Here is a 15,235-nt window from a genome sequence, read left to right as displayed (position 1 = left end):
GAAGACGTTACAGGTCTGTGAGAGCCAGAGATTTTCCTTGTTTGAGGTGACCAAATACTTATTTTCCACCCTGATTTACGAATAAATTCTTTACAAATCCTACCATGTGAATTCATGGATTTTGTTTTCACATTCTGTCTCTCACAGTTGAAGTGTACCTCTGGTGCAAATTACTGACCTCTGTCATCATTTTAAGTGGGGGAACTTGCACAATCGGTGGCTGACTAAATACTTTTTTGCCCCACTGTATATGTTGGTACATATATTAAGGTATATTTGTATATAAATGATAATGAATATGGGTAATTCTATTTGACTATCAAAGATCCAAATTTGCAGATCGTCAGCAATCCTGTTGCTTGTTGCCACGGGGATATTAATAGTTCACAGAAGACATATTTTTACACTCCAGCCTCTTTAATGCTTTCCTTTTACAGGCCAGCATGTTGAAGTTCTTGTGCTCCCTGTATTTCACTGCTTTTACTGTCAGCATGGAGCATACTGTAATACTTTGATCCCTGGGTTTCTCATTCATTTCCTGCTAACCTTTCTGTACAGGAATGTATTACATTGACCCCAACCAGGGCAGTCCTGCCGATGCCCTGCTGGCTTACTGCAGCTTCTCTTCCACATCAAAACAGACCTGCCTTCATCCTCAAGACTCTCAGGTATAAAGACATCAGCAGAGAAAGTCTGCAGGAAATTGTACCTCTGAATCAAGGACATGGCCACTATCATTTAATGTATTTGTATTGTAGGTGAATCGTCATTCACCTCATGCTTCTGCAGTAGTGACTTTAACTTGAATCTGTATCTTTGTCTCTAAACAGGAAATTTCTTTTGCACTTTTACACTTTTTCTCCTTTTTTCAACTTAAGTGTGAACAGTTATGAAGCTATGAGTGGGAATAACGTAGTAATAAGCACTTAAAAATGTTTGATTTGCTAATTTCAATGCTGAGATCTTCTGTACCCTAGAAATGATCAGATTTGACAATTCCAAAATTTCTTGTCTCTTATATAAAACTAAATTCAATGAGCTACATCAAATATATTAGATAAAATGTATTTAACTGAATTTGCATGTCACCCCTCATTTATTAAATGTTTCAAATTTAATCTGTTTGCATCAGTCAGAGGTATGCATGAAGAAAACTAAGTTGTCTGGTTGCAGGAAGGAATGAAGCAATGCATGGCTAAATTACTTTATATTCATCTGAAGGGTATCAGGTCATGTAAAGGACAGAAACTATTATTATTCTCATTGTATTGTGTTTTCCTGGTTTCATGGTTGGTTCAGTCTGTTTAAAACCACAAAACACACTCACCTTTCACCCTATCTACTCTAATATAGTCCAGCCTACATAAATAATTGACTCACTCAACCAAAGAGAAATGTGAATTGGTTTCGGTTAGCATGAGTCGAATACTGCTTTAGTCATGTCTGAGCAGCATGGTAATTCAGGATTTCATTAGCAACAGTCTGAAAACGAAATTGTGCCTTCTTTTCATCTGCCTACAGCTGCCAACGAAAGCGTGGATGGAGGACTTTTCCGAGGAAGGATCTTTTCAGTGGCTCAGCAAGCTGAATCAGGGATTTCAGGTGAGTGAATACCTCTGGGTGGCACTGCCAAAATTAAACATTAATTCTAGGGCCTGGGTTCTGCTAGGCAAGAAGTTCTTGGTGTTACATTTATAAAGTTGGCTAGATGAACAAAATAGGCAAAAGTTTCTAAAGTGGGGAAAATGTACTCTCACATTATTAGGTAAACATGTTCAACTGCTTGTTAACACAAATATCTAATTAGCCAATCATGTGGCAGCAGCTTAATGCATGTAGACATGGTCAAGACGACCTGCTAAAGTTCAAACCAAGCATCAGAACAGGGAAAAGAGACACTGCTAATGACATGGTGTCATGTATATGTAGTGGAGATGAGGACCCAAATGCACACTCACAGACTGACAGAGTTAAACAAAAAATGAGCCATTTATTTGGACTGTTGACCAAAATACAAAAGATGAAACACAAAAATACAAAAGGGAACTAAAAAAGGCTACTTACAGAAACCTAAACTGGGAATAAACGCTAGGGAAAATGCCACTGAAGCTGGGAAACACAAGGCAAAAAACATCAACTGATGCTCTGCTGTATATATAGACGGCAACTACATATTTCTAAAAGGGTGACCGGGGGACTGGAAATAGAAAATAGAGGAAAACGAGACACAGCTAAACAGAATCAAAGCAGACGAGATAAAAGAAACAAAACTCTAGACAACAAACAAGGAACCACAACCTCCCAACAACAAACAGGAAGTGAGATAACTAAATGGGGAAAACACAGACATGACTGGACTAAATACAAGGGAAAAGACACAAGAGGATGAAACACTGGGAGAAGAGCTAAAGTCTAAAGCATGGATATCAAAAATAAGGCCCTGGGGCCAGAGTCAGCCTTCTGAAGACATTTGTTGCCATCAAAGATCATTTGATGCCTTTCTTTTTGTTAAATAAAAATGTATTTTATGCTTGAGTAAATAAAACACCCTCTAAAACACTGATATTCAGTTGTTACTGGACACATATACATTGAGTTCATCGAACTTGATTTGCTGAAACAGTCGCCTCCTGGAGCTGGGACTGCAGGTTCCACTTGAGCTTGTAAATATGGTTGGAAACCAAAATAATGATCTAAAATAGGCTAAACAGCTGGAAACACCTCACATTACACAAAGAAAACAGGAGATGATAACAATAATAATAATGCATTTATATTACCACACATATAATTAATGTATTTTTTTTTTTTCAGTTTTCCTTCTATTTAGTGTCTTTGGCCTGATTTATAATAAAGCGTTTCTGATAACTCTAATATGTTTTTATAGTTTTATTATCAAGGTGCTAATGTGGTCCAGATGCGCTTTCTGAGATTGCACAGTGGCACAGCTGTACAGAAGGTTACCTACTCCTGCCACCCAGGACACAGACTGGGCCCGGCCTACCGAGATGTCAAATTCCTCACTGACTCAAGGACACAAAGTTACCTCGGAGCAGTTCAAGATTGTGTGGTATGTAACAGAACTACTGAAAAATATCTTCCTATTTGACTTTTTTTCACCTCCTTTTTGCCAGATTTGCAAAAGGTTGGACAGATTAACTCAACATGGGCAGGGTGTAGAAGGACATAAAGCTCTGTTAATCCAAGATAGTTTGGAAGGAATTCCCAAAGGCCCAAAATAAAAAAAATTTATTAAAAAGTGAGAAAAATATCTGGCATCTGTATAAATGTAGTAGTTATCTGTAAGAGGAGTGAAGATATTTGAAGATACCACCTTTATACAAAACAAAAAATAAAATACTGTGTACTGTACTGAAGATCCTGAATGTTTTATATGTAAGTAAATGGCATGTGGTTTGTGGAGCTCAATGTGCAAAAAATACATACAGTTTTCAAAAATCAGGACTTGCTTATTAAACAAAGAAAAAAGAAGAAAAGTAGTTTCATGTAAAATGGCATAAATGTGTCAGTCTGCTATCAGTTTGTGACTGAATGGGGTCAAGTTGGCAATTAAATGCAATCTGTTTGTGAGAACACAGTGATTAACTGTGATGAATTGGCAAAAAATCTGTATCGATCTGCGTATTAGCTAATTAGATTTAAAGTACAGCCAAAGCATCACAGATTTGAGACAGAAATTCCAAAAAACCTTCACAAATAGGAGTTTGGTTACTGCAGTCGTACTGAAGCTGTATTTTTTTGGTCCTGTTTATGCGTACATGTCATTCTGTCACTCTGTGTGTAAACACAATACCTTTAAAAGTTTTAAATAAATTCTGATACAACTTTATTCAAGTGTACAGTGGGGTCATCCGTTCAAAATTGGCTTACAATACAATTTCATTTATATAGCACATTTAAAAACCCACAGGTATGCCAAAGTGCTTCACAGAACGAGTTAGAGCAATAATAAATACAAATACAAATAAAATATACTAAATATACTGCACCAGGACATTCCCGATGAGAATGCTTCCGTGGAAGGCTTCCACACTGTTCGGGCGGACAGGGACAGCATCGCTAGCGGTAAGCGTAAAGGAGGTGGGCTTCCTGTTTTAGTTAACAACCGGTGGTGTAACCCTGCCAACATAACAATCAAAGAAAGGACTTGTTGCCCGGACACTGAACTGTGTGCTGTTGGACTCAGGCCGTATTATTTACCCAGGGAATTCTCTCACGTCATCTTGGTGGCTGTCTATGTTCCCCCCTCTGCTAACCCCACAGCTGCATGTGACACTATCCACTCTGCCATAGCTCGGCTACAGACTCAGCACCCGAGTGCCTTTATTGTGATCTCGGGTGACTTCAACCATGTATCACTGGACAATACACTACCAACATTCAAACAATATGTGGACTGTCCCACCAGGGGAGAGAAAACTTTAGACTTACTGTATGCTAACGTCAAGGATGCATACAGCTCCTCCTCCCTCCCCCCACTTGGTAGGTCAGATCATAACCTGATTCACCTCACCCCCCGCTATGTGCCAATTGTGAGGAGGGAACCTGTGACCACCAGGACTGTTAGGAGGTGGTCAGAGGAGGCAATAGCGGAACTACAGGGCTGTTTCGAGGTGACCGACTGGGAAACACTCTGTGAGCCTCACGCCGAGGACATCAATGGGCTTACTGAGTGTATCACAGGCTACATAACTTTCTGCACCGACTCCATTGTTCCAGCTCAGACTGTTCATTGTTACCCAAATAACAAGCCGTGGGTGACTAAGGACATCAAAGCCCTCCTCAACAACAAGAAGAGGGCTTTCAGAGGGGGCAACAAAGAGGAGGTGAGGAAGGTCCAGGTGTTACTAAAGGACAATATCAGAGAGGCTAAGGACAATTACAGGAGGAAGCTGGAGTGGAAACTCCAGCAGAACAGCATGAGAGAGGTGTGGAGGGGCATGAAGACCATCACTGGATTCAGGCCAACCAACAGCAGGGGAGCTGAGGGAGGTGAGAATAGAGCCGACGAGTTGAATCTGTTTTTCAATAGATTCGACACCACAGTGTCTGCTCCCACCCCCACAACCTCACCTGCAGTCAGCCTGGAATCCAGAGCCACACCACTGTGCCAGCCTCTCTCTTCACATGTTGCCTCCTGTGAGATTCCTGACACCCCTCCCTCACCCATCACCTTCACTCAATACCAGGTTGAGATGCAAATGAGGAGACTTCACTCAGGCAAGTCTGCTGGACCAGACGGAGTGAGTCCCCTTGTCCTCAAGACCTGTGCCCCCCAGCTGTGTGGAGTCTTTCATAAACTGTTTATGCTGAGTCTGAGTCTGCAGAGGGTCCCGGTGATGTGGAAGACATCATGCCTCGTCCCTGTACCAAAGACGCCTCGTCCCAGTGGCCCCCAGGATTACAGGCCCGTGGCACTGACCTCCCACATCATGAAGACCCTGGAAAGGCTCATCCTGGACCAGCTGCGACCCATAGTAAGACCACATCTGGATCCCCTTCAGTTCGCTTATCAGCCTCGTCTCGGAACAGAGGACGCCATCATCTACCTGCTCAATCGTGTCTACACCCATCTGGACCAGCCGGCGAGCACTGTGAGGGTCATGTTTTTTGACTTTTCCAGTGCTTTCAACACCATCAGGCCGACCCTCCTGGGTGATAAGTTAGCAGCGATGCAGGTGGATGCTTCTCTGGTGTCCTGGATTGTTGATTACCTGACAGGAAGACCACAATATGTACGTCTCCCACAGTGTGTGTCTGACAAGGTGATTAGCAACACAGGGGCACCACAGGGGACTGTCCTCTCCCCCTTCCTCTTCACCCTCTACACCACAGACTTCAGCCACTGCACAGAGACCTGCCATCTTCAGAAGTTTTCTGATGACTCTGCGGTGGTTGGATGCATCAGCAGGGATGATGAGACAGAGTACCGGGCTGTGGTCGACTCCTTTGTCACGTGGTGTGAGCAGAATCATCTGCAGCTCAACGTGGCAAAGACCAAGGAACTGATCGTGGACTTCAGGAAGACCAGGAAACACTTGACCCCTGTTTCAATCCAGGGGGTCAGTGTTGACATTGTGGAGGACTATAAATACCTTGGAGTACACATTGACAATAAACTGGACTGGGCTAAAAACACCACAGCACTTTACAGGAAGGGCCAGAGTCGTCTCTATTTTTTGAGGCGACTGAGGTCCTTCAACATCTGCCAGAAAATGCTGAGGATTTTCTATGAGTCTGTGGTGGCCAGTGCGATCCTCTATGCTGTTGCATGCTGGGGGAGCAGGCTGAGGGTCGCAGATGCCAACAGACTCAATAAACTGATCCGTAAGGCCAGCAATGTTGTGGGGATGGAGCTGGACTCCCTCAAGGTGGTGTCGGAGAGGCGGATGCTGTCCAAGATAAAGACAATGTTGGATAACACCTCCCACCCACTCCATGACATGCTGGTCAGTCACAGGAGCTCGTTCAGTGAGAGACTGAGATTACCGAAAAGCACCACTGAACGACACAGGAAATCATTCCTGCCTGTGGCCATCTCCCTGTACAACGCATCCACTTAACACACTGTTTGCTGCTACAACTACACATGTTTCCAAATATTTATTTATAAGTGACTTATGTATGTATGTATGTATATATATGTATATATTGTACTATTCTTAGTTAGCGTATTGTCTGTCTTGTCTTAATGTTGGTTTAAAATGGAGCACTGTAACAAAAAATAATTTCCCCCAGGGATCAATAAAGTATTCTGATTCTGATTCTGATTCTGAAATAAAATATACTAACAGGCGGGTGACATAACTAACCAATAATACACCAGGCATAGTAGGCACAACCCGAAAGGCTGAAGGTTAAAACATTATTAATAAAGCGAAAAAGATAACTTACAGTACACCAAAAATGCGGGCTCTAGGAGGCGGGGAAAGCAAGGCTAAACAAATAAGTTTTTAATCGAGATTTAAAAGATTGAATTGAATCAGACACCCGAATAGCTAGAGCAGTGGTTCTTAACCTGGGTTCGATCGAACCCTAGGGGTTCGGTGAGTCGGTCTCAGGGGTTCAGCAGAGCCTCCGCTGCGACATGCATGGCTCATTTTGTGCACCATTAAGAAACATATGTATGTCTTGAATTCGAAAAAAATCGTATTTTATTTTTCACTAAAGAGGGGTTCAGTGAATGCGCGTATGAAACTGGTGGGGTTCGGTACCTCCAAAAAGGTTAAGAACCACTGAGCTAGAGGGAGGTTATTCCAGAGGTAGGGTGCGACAGTGGCGAATGCGCGGTCACCTCTGGTCTTGAGCCGAGATCTAGGTCGCACCAGGAGCATTTGGCCTGCTGATCTAAGCGCTCTCCCAGGGATATAACAGCTGAGGAGATCCGTAAGATAGCTGGGTGTGGTGTTACTTATGATTTTAAAAGTGAGCAATAAGATTTTAAAATCAATACGAAATTTAATAGGGAGCCAGTGCAGGTCGGAAAGAACTGGAGTAATAGACTCAAACCTGCCAGTTCCAGTTAAAAGACGCGCTTACAACCTTCAAGGTCAACTTAATGATTTATTGGTTGAAACTTGGCAAAAGGTTTAATAACTTAGAAACTATGATTCTTACAGTTGTGGTGTGTCAACATATAGAAAGTACCATGTAAAGATTTCAATTATTATGTCACATTTGACCTCAAGGTCAATAGGTTGACCTAAAAGGCCAAAGTGATAATAACGCTATATCAAGTATTTTAAAACTGTTTCTTACAGTCATTGTTTATATTGTCAACATGTAGGCGTATAGAGAATGATATATGAGGATTCTAAATATCGCAATATTTTATCATGACTTTGTTCTGTACATTACAATTACAGGTTATAATCATTTAAAAACACAACAGTTTGAATACATGTACAATGACCCTGAATAAGATTTACTTTGGGTTTTTTTTTTTTTTAAAACAAAGTAAACTTCCTGATCAAAACCTTTTTTTCACTTAATATTTATGACTAAACATTTAAATGAATTTTACTAAACAATTAAAAGAATGCTACAAATATAATATATTCACATAAATAAAAATAGTAAAAAAATATTTATATTCAAAATGATATCAGGTAATGGGTTTCAACTGGGAAGATAAGAAAAGGCTGCACTTTTTAATGCAATAAAAGTGCATTTCAATACTATTCCCTTAAAAGTAAATATTGGTCCGAGACTGAGCTGTGTGGGTGGGGGGTTGCACTCTCGCAGTTATGCTTGTTTCTTTGATCTTAACAGAGAGAGTTTATGTATGTATGTATACCATTTATGTATATTCAATTCAAGAGAAAGAGAAACTTATCTAAAGCTGATCTCTACTTAGGGTTTACTACTGTAAATGTTCAAATGTAATCTATTTTTGGTTCATCAGCCTGGAGAGGAGATGGAGTCTGGTCCTCGGGAGTCTGTGCTGGAGTTTGAGGACCTCCATCTCCTTCCTCTGAGAGACGTGGCACTAATGGGAGGAGGAAACGCGACATACCAGTTTGGCCTCACTGTTGGACCTGTGTGTTTCAGCTAGAGGTGGGAGAAAACTGTACCATCCCGGAAGACTCTCAGGTCCAGGACACAAACTCTCTTTAAATCATGGACAAGTGGAACCTTCCAGTCTGTGAAGTTTTTGCTTCTTTATCCTCTAGTGTTGGAGGATTTTATCCCTCAAGTTCAGTGACTTTGTATGACTGAATCTTTGAGGCCAATAGTGCCCCCAGGCTTTTTTTCACGGAGAAGGCAATTTCGTTTACAGAGACATTAAATAATTTAAGTGTATGTTTTTTTTTTACAAGCATCCTTTATACAGTGTTTTGTTTTTTGTTATGCAGTTGTGCAGGGATAGTGTTACAGCTTGCTCACTGTATATATAAAACGTCAGACTGTCCTCACTGATGTCTATAACAATGTGTTCTTTACAGGGACACGGCTTCTGGTGTCCCATAGGCCTGTAAAGCTCTCACTGTAAATCCACTGTTCTAGTACTGTAAGTGAACCTAGGTGTCATTTTTCTCAAGGTGCTAATTTTATTCAAAAGACCACCATTTATTTAATACAAAAACCAATAGAAAGGGACAGTTATGTTACTTGATTTTACCTGTCTGTTGTCAACAAGACCAACTGTCTTCATCTCTTGAAATACAAATTATTGTTTATTGTTTTCAATGTTTAATGTTGCTATGTTTTTTTTTGGTTTCCTTTCTTTAAATTTGTCTCAGGTATGACTACACATGTTGGCACTGAATCCGATGTTGCCACTCTGTTGTCCAGTTTTGTAGTTTGGCCTTTAAACCAAACCTAGAAAATCTTGATTTCAAACATTGGATAAATACACATAATCCAACAGTGATTTGCTAATGGTAAATGAAAACATAATATGTGATTGTCCACCCCTCATCTTGTAGCTAGAGATACTCACCAGAGAACTAAATGTGATGCAGCACGAGAAAAGACCAAGTATCATGGCTGTGCACAGAAACAGCCAAGAAACAACCAGACTTTCTAATATTTCCCATGTTTATGATCACTGCCTGCAAATATCTCTCAAAACAATATCTGTGAAATGCATTTTATTCAAGAGTTTAATATGCATAACTTTGCATATAAGCAACACACAGTTTTGGTCCACATGCTCATCCAGCAAAGCTCTCGGCTACAAGGGGGAAATCCTCACTCAGCACAGCCGTATGGGGTGAGCTGGCCAGCCAGCCAGTGAAATGTCATCTCTGTTGTGGGCAAAAGACCTGCAACTGACAAATAAAGGCTATCTCATCTCATCTCATCTCAAATGTGGCCCTTTAGCGATGCTGGTGGCTTTTCTGACTTGTGGCGGCAACGCTGTGTGGCTTGTGATCCATTGGCAGTCGCTACAAGTGACTGTTAATCTATTTGCATCATTACTGAAGTAGAATAATTTACAGAACGGATACAATTTCAAATAGAAAATAAAGATAGATAAATGTTTTTGGACGCTAATATAGAAGTTTTTAAATTTTAGGAAACCAAAACCTTAAAAATCTTGGACAAATGTGTATTTCTCCACAGCTGAAAATAGCTGGAAAAAAAGTAATTATTAACTCCAGATTCATTTGTGGTTGTGCATAGTATCATGGTGGCATAAAAATTGTAGCGCCCGTATGTCTCAGGTAATTCCTCAAAGTTTTTTTTCTAACAGAATTCCACTTCAGTTTAGAGAAAGGCATGATTGGTGTAATGACAGTTCTTCTTTTGGCTGCTTAGGTGTCACCCCAGTGGATCATCTTCCTCCATCTCTAGCTCTCCTGTCACAGCAACCCTCTGCATGTCCTCCTCCACTATATCCATGAACCTCCACTGAGGTCAACTTCTTTTCCTCCTGCCTTCAGGAGCATCTTCAACATCCTTTGTCCAGTGTCCCTCCTTTTCACATGTCCAAATCATCTCAGCCTCACCTCTCTAACTTTGTCTCCAAACCGCTCAACCTGAGCTATCTTTCTGATGTACTCATTTCTAATCACGTCCATCCCGGCAAAAATCTTAACATCCTCAAATCCTGAAATCTGCCTTCTGTCATCTGTCTTTCTGTCAGTGCCACCATCTCCAAACCATGCATCATAGGTTTCACTACCACGACCATTAAATTTCGAGAAGATGTTTCCGCATCCAATAACTAAGTAGATAATTAAGTAAATAAACAAATTAGTAGTACATTTTGAATTGGGTTACACCTTGGAAACCATACAGGAAAAAAAAAACTAAATTGTCAGACAAAAGTGGGTAATAATCCAATACAGTTTACCATCACATAGACTGCATGCAATGAAAGCCTGCAAAGATATGACTGGTCAATGCAACTACAAGTGGAAACCAGAGCTTTCAGTACCAATCCCTTGGTACATTCTATATATTCATATAGAGATTACCAGCCGTATTAAAGTTAATACTGGTTTCCAGCTCCATATTTGTAATTCATGTGCTTTACGACAGCAGCTTTGCATGATTCACAGTTGGAAAAAAATCCTTATTTACCTGACACTGATCCTTTGTGCAGCCTCAAACAGACTGTTTTGATTCCTTTCCCTTTAAGCCAGCTTTGTTGTGATTGGCTGTCCCTTGCAAACAGAATGTTCTGACAGCAAGTGGGTGGGTCTTCAGTGCTCACATCCAGAGCTTTGACTCAGAAATGACCATATTAATATTTATTCTGTCTTTGACATCACAGATCCAGTATAAGTAAAAGAAAAACAAAACAAAACGTAATCTAAGCATTTACAGCTCTCTCTAACACGTAGACCTTTTTTCCTTTTTTTTTTTTTTAAGAAATTACCATTTAATTTAAAAAATTTTAATCCACACTAGGTCTAGAAATATCCTGATTATCTAACTTACTGTTTGAAAGAAATCTCCGTCCCGGGTCATCCGTGGATCGGGTTTTCCTCCGAGGCATGGGCACCTATAAGCAGAGTTTTGTCTTTACCCTATAAGATTCAAAATTATTCAAAGTAACACTCAGGTATGCCGTTCAGCAGGTTAGTTACGACGTCGGGAGTAGCTTGGGAGAACAAGGAAACACAGACTGCTTCAGGTTGCCTTCCCAAACCAACTCAAAGGTTTATTCATCATACAACAGTTTATATAGAGGAAAAAGGTTCGTGTGTCAGCAGATTCTCAGTTCAAACCGGTACAGACCAAATAAGGAAGTGTCTTCCTGCCCTCTGAGCAAAGAAGTATCCTTTGTATAGTTTATCAGTTCAGCTACAATTTATGATTATCCCAGTGAAATACACTCCTAGACATAGAATACAGAGTTCTTTCATTAGTGAATTCTGAAACAAACCACCTGGCCTTTAACAAGCCTTTTTCTAAGAGATAAAGAAGGGAGGATGGGAGTAAGGAAGTGATCTCTGTGGTATTTTCGACCTTGAGGTACCAGCCTGTGATTCTTACACATTAATTCTTGGGTCACAGAGAAAGAGAAAAACAACTAGTAAATGGGCCTTATTGAGTAACAGTTTTCCTGTATAATATCACTATAAAACAATATCCTGTAAATGCTACCATGGTATCAAAATATCACAACACTGTTTTCCTCCATTTTCTTTAATGTCTTGGACAAAAAACTGCTGGAATCTGACAATCTGTCACATTTTAAATAAATGTTTCATATCCTTCTCCCCCACACATGTAGTCCTACATCAGAGTTTTTACCCTTTTAACATGGGAAATGTGACATTCAACAATGTGAGAAGTGTTATGCAAACCAAAAAGTGAGACTAAACACATATAACCAGTAGTAGAGTAGTACCCTGACCCTGCTAAGATTCTTTGACTCACTGTTAAACAAAATTACCCACTTAGCTTTGAGAAATTTCTGTTTACCTGAATTTATTCCTTATTCAGTCTGCAAAGTGCTTGGGTCCAGTGGCAGGAGGAAAATCTCATAGCTACTCTACAGAATTTGTGCTTGTGTCCCAGAGTCGGTCAGCTGTGAGTGATGAGCAGTGTGCTGCAAAGTGTGCACGGAGAGTAAGATGTCAGGGAGTTGGTGGTGAGAGCCCAAACAACATCAGTCCAACTGGAGAACTAAAAAAAAACATCATTCTCAAACCAAAGTCTGCCGGGAACCAGAGAGCCAGAAGTCAACCAGATGAATTACAATTAAACATCTCAGTCACATTTGTTTCATTCTGGCTTTGTGTTAAATATGTAATATTTTCTTTTTTGTATTTAGATTTTATAATAGCATTTTATATGATTGCCTTAGCTGGCTGAGACTGATCATTCTTACTTTGCTTGTTTTGTAAAATTATCACTCTTAAAAATATGAAACAAAATGCTGGGCATCTAACTTGTGTGATCCCTCCATCAACTTGTTCAAAGTGTGTCAGCTGAATTAAAAAAATACATATACATAACCAAATATTGTCTCAGTTCAATTTTATTATTGTAAGTTTTGGAATTATTTGGTCAGTGAAAACCATCCAACATATTTTGAGTGTTTTTGATGAAACTAAGGTAGGAAGCTATAATTCTTTGATATATGAGAGTGTTAGAGGACTTACTAAACAAACGTATCTGACTTGACAGCATTAAAAAAGTGAAATTAAATGTTTAATAATTTTTGTGCTCAACCAAACAGTTGATTTGTCACTTTGTGGTGCTAATCCTAACATAACCTAAATGTTATTAAAATTGATTATTTGCCATAAAATCAGCCCACTGGACCCATTTTATTTATCCATTGCTGTTGATAAATTACATGTTAGCACAGCAAGAATATGCTGAAATAATTTCCTCAGTAAGTAATTTTTGTAACTTTCCGAGTTAATATTAGTAAATATGGTAAAAATCAAGAGTAACATGTGGAAATCAAAAATATCACAACTAATTACCGTTTGACCAAATTATAGTAGCTGGTAAATTAATATTATTAAGCTGTCAAAATTATAATTTCATGTTTAACTAGTACTATATGGACGCTAAGCAGTTAAAAGTCACATGCTCCTGTGGCAGATTTGTGAGCGGAGTCTCATGATATCATCCACCTTCAACCACAGTGTGTTTGAGGTCATGGTTTCATATGAAGCCAACGGGGCTGGCACTCTCCACCAGTATATTGCTAACAAACTAGATGAGTGGGGCTTTAAATTGTTCTGCCAAGCAAGTTCATCTGGCATCATCCACGACTTGCTGCTGTATCAAGGGGGATCTACATTCTTCAATGCTCCCCTCAGTGAAAAGGAACAGAAGCTACCTCTAAGGGGCCAAAGTTGTAGAAATCACTATGCAAACCCATAAAAGAAACTGAGGTCTTCACAAGTTTCAGCTTGGTCCAGAACTTGCACATGTCCTTGGGTGTCAGGTGCATTGGTACTGTATGACCAAACTGCACCGGTGGAGCTCCCCTGATGGCAGACAAAGACCTGATGAAGAAGGGCCATGGAGCCTGTGATTACAGGTCTGATGAAGGTCTGATTGCAGTAAAATGCCTCTTTCATTGGTCAAACGGTGGAGCAAAGAGTCCAATGCAAAGCTCACCATTTGATGCCCATCACTCATCCCTGTATATAATTAGCATATGGGAGGAACTGAGCTTTCTGATATGCTATAACACCTGTATAAGACAAGTTATAAGTCACAAGTTAAGGAGATGGCATATGCCACTGTTCGGATACATCCTTGACTTGAATTCCTGGTCTACAAGAGGGACTGTGCCCTAGTGGACCAGAAACCGATGGCTCTCAAAAGGTTTGTGCCTGGCTGTGTCTGAACCAAGTTAACAAGCCAGCATCTACAGTTGGACAACCATGATTCAGCTCTCCATGACCACAGAATAAATGCTACACCCTAAGACCCCAACGACCAAAACCAGTAGATGTTCTTGATTTGCACAGTTTTTGTTTTGTTTTTTTAAAAACAAAAATTATTTTGCACAGTAGCATTCAATCAGAAGTAGCCTGAATGTGAGTATTTTGTGCTGCTGCACATTTTTCACAGTTGCAGATTTAAAAAAAAAAAAGTATTTTGTTGTTTGATATAATACTTTCCTTTGATGGAAGGAATACTTTAAAAACTATAGGGTCTATTGAAAAAAAATTTGATTGTGGTTATTACTCACCCAAGTCAATAAGAAATGTAAACAAAAAAAATTGTTCCATTGCTCTTTTCTTAGTGTGGACCTTAAAGGGTTAAAATTTCAAGTTATGGCCTTGTAACTCAAACTCCAAAGTGAGACAATAACTTGAAATTTCAAGTTAATAAATTGAAAAATTCAGAGAAAGATCATACTGGATAAGGCATTGCACTTTAAGTCACAGAAAATTAAATATACAAAACAAGTTCACAAAAAATAAAGAAAAATATATTATAAATATCTCAAAATCAAGGTTTCTATCATGAAAACTGCTCATAAAACTGACAGTAACAGATGAGCAGTGGCATGTGAAATTATTTCTTTTTATTATTTTAGAATGTATATAGTGGATGCGTTCATATAATGTGGTACTGAAGTTCCCCTGCTTTATTTATTTCTTAATAAATGATTAAATTTGGAGTCATTTTTTAGAAGATCTAATTATGACGCTGACATTTTTCGAATGTAAATCAAACGTAACTAAAACGGAAGTTTGTTTCCGCCACTGAATTACTAAATAAACAAACTTCAGGGTTGTACTGTTTAAACTAAATACATTTCTAAAACGATGTTACTAAA

The 15,235-nt window shown here is 39.6% G+C and overlaps 1 protein-coding gene across 1 annotated transcript in view; it reads left to right on the top strand.

Moving 5' to 3' along the window:
• Window positions 1-10,582, top strand: part of LOC113026024 (collagen alpha-1(I) chain) — a 125,192-nt gene extending 114,610 nt beyond the window's left edge. Inside the window, exons 65-68 of the mRNA XM_026174418.1 lie at window positions 559-668; window positions 1,522-1,602; window positions 2,888-3,070; window positions 8,426-10,582. Coding sequence (XP_026030203.1) covers window positions 559-668; window positions 1,522-1,602; window positions 2,888-3,070; window positions 8,426-8,575 — 524 coding nt within the window. The 3' untranslated portion in view covers window positions 8,576-10,582. The remainder of the gene's footprint in view (window positions 1-558; window positions 669-1,521; window positions 1,603-2,887; window positions 3,071-8,425) is intronic.
• Window positions 10,583-15,235: the final 4,653 nt, after the last annotated feature.

The sequence above is a fragment of the Astatotilapia calliptera genome, chromosome 7, assembly GCF_900246225.1.
Source record: "Astatotilapia calliptera chromosome 7, fAstCal1.2, whole genome shotgun sequence".
NCBI classification, from domain to species: Eukaryota; Metazoa; Chordata; class Actinopteri; order Cichliformes; family Cichlidae; genus Astatotilapia; species Astatotilapia calliptera.
Note: the sequence above shows the minus strand (reverse complement) of the source record. Positions and strands in the feature narration are given on the sequence as shown.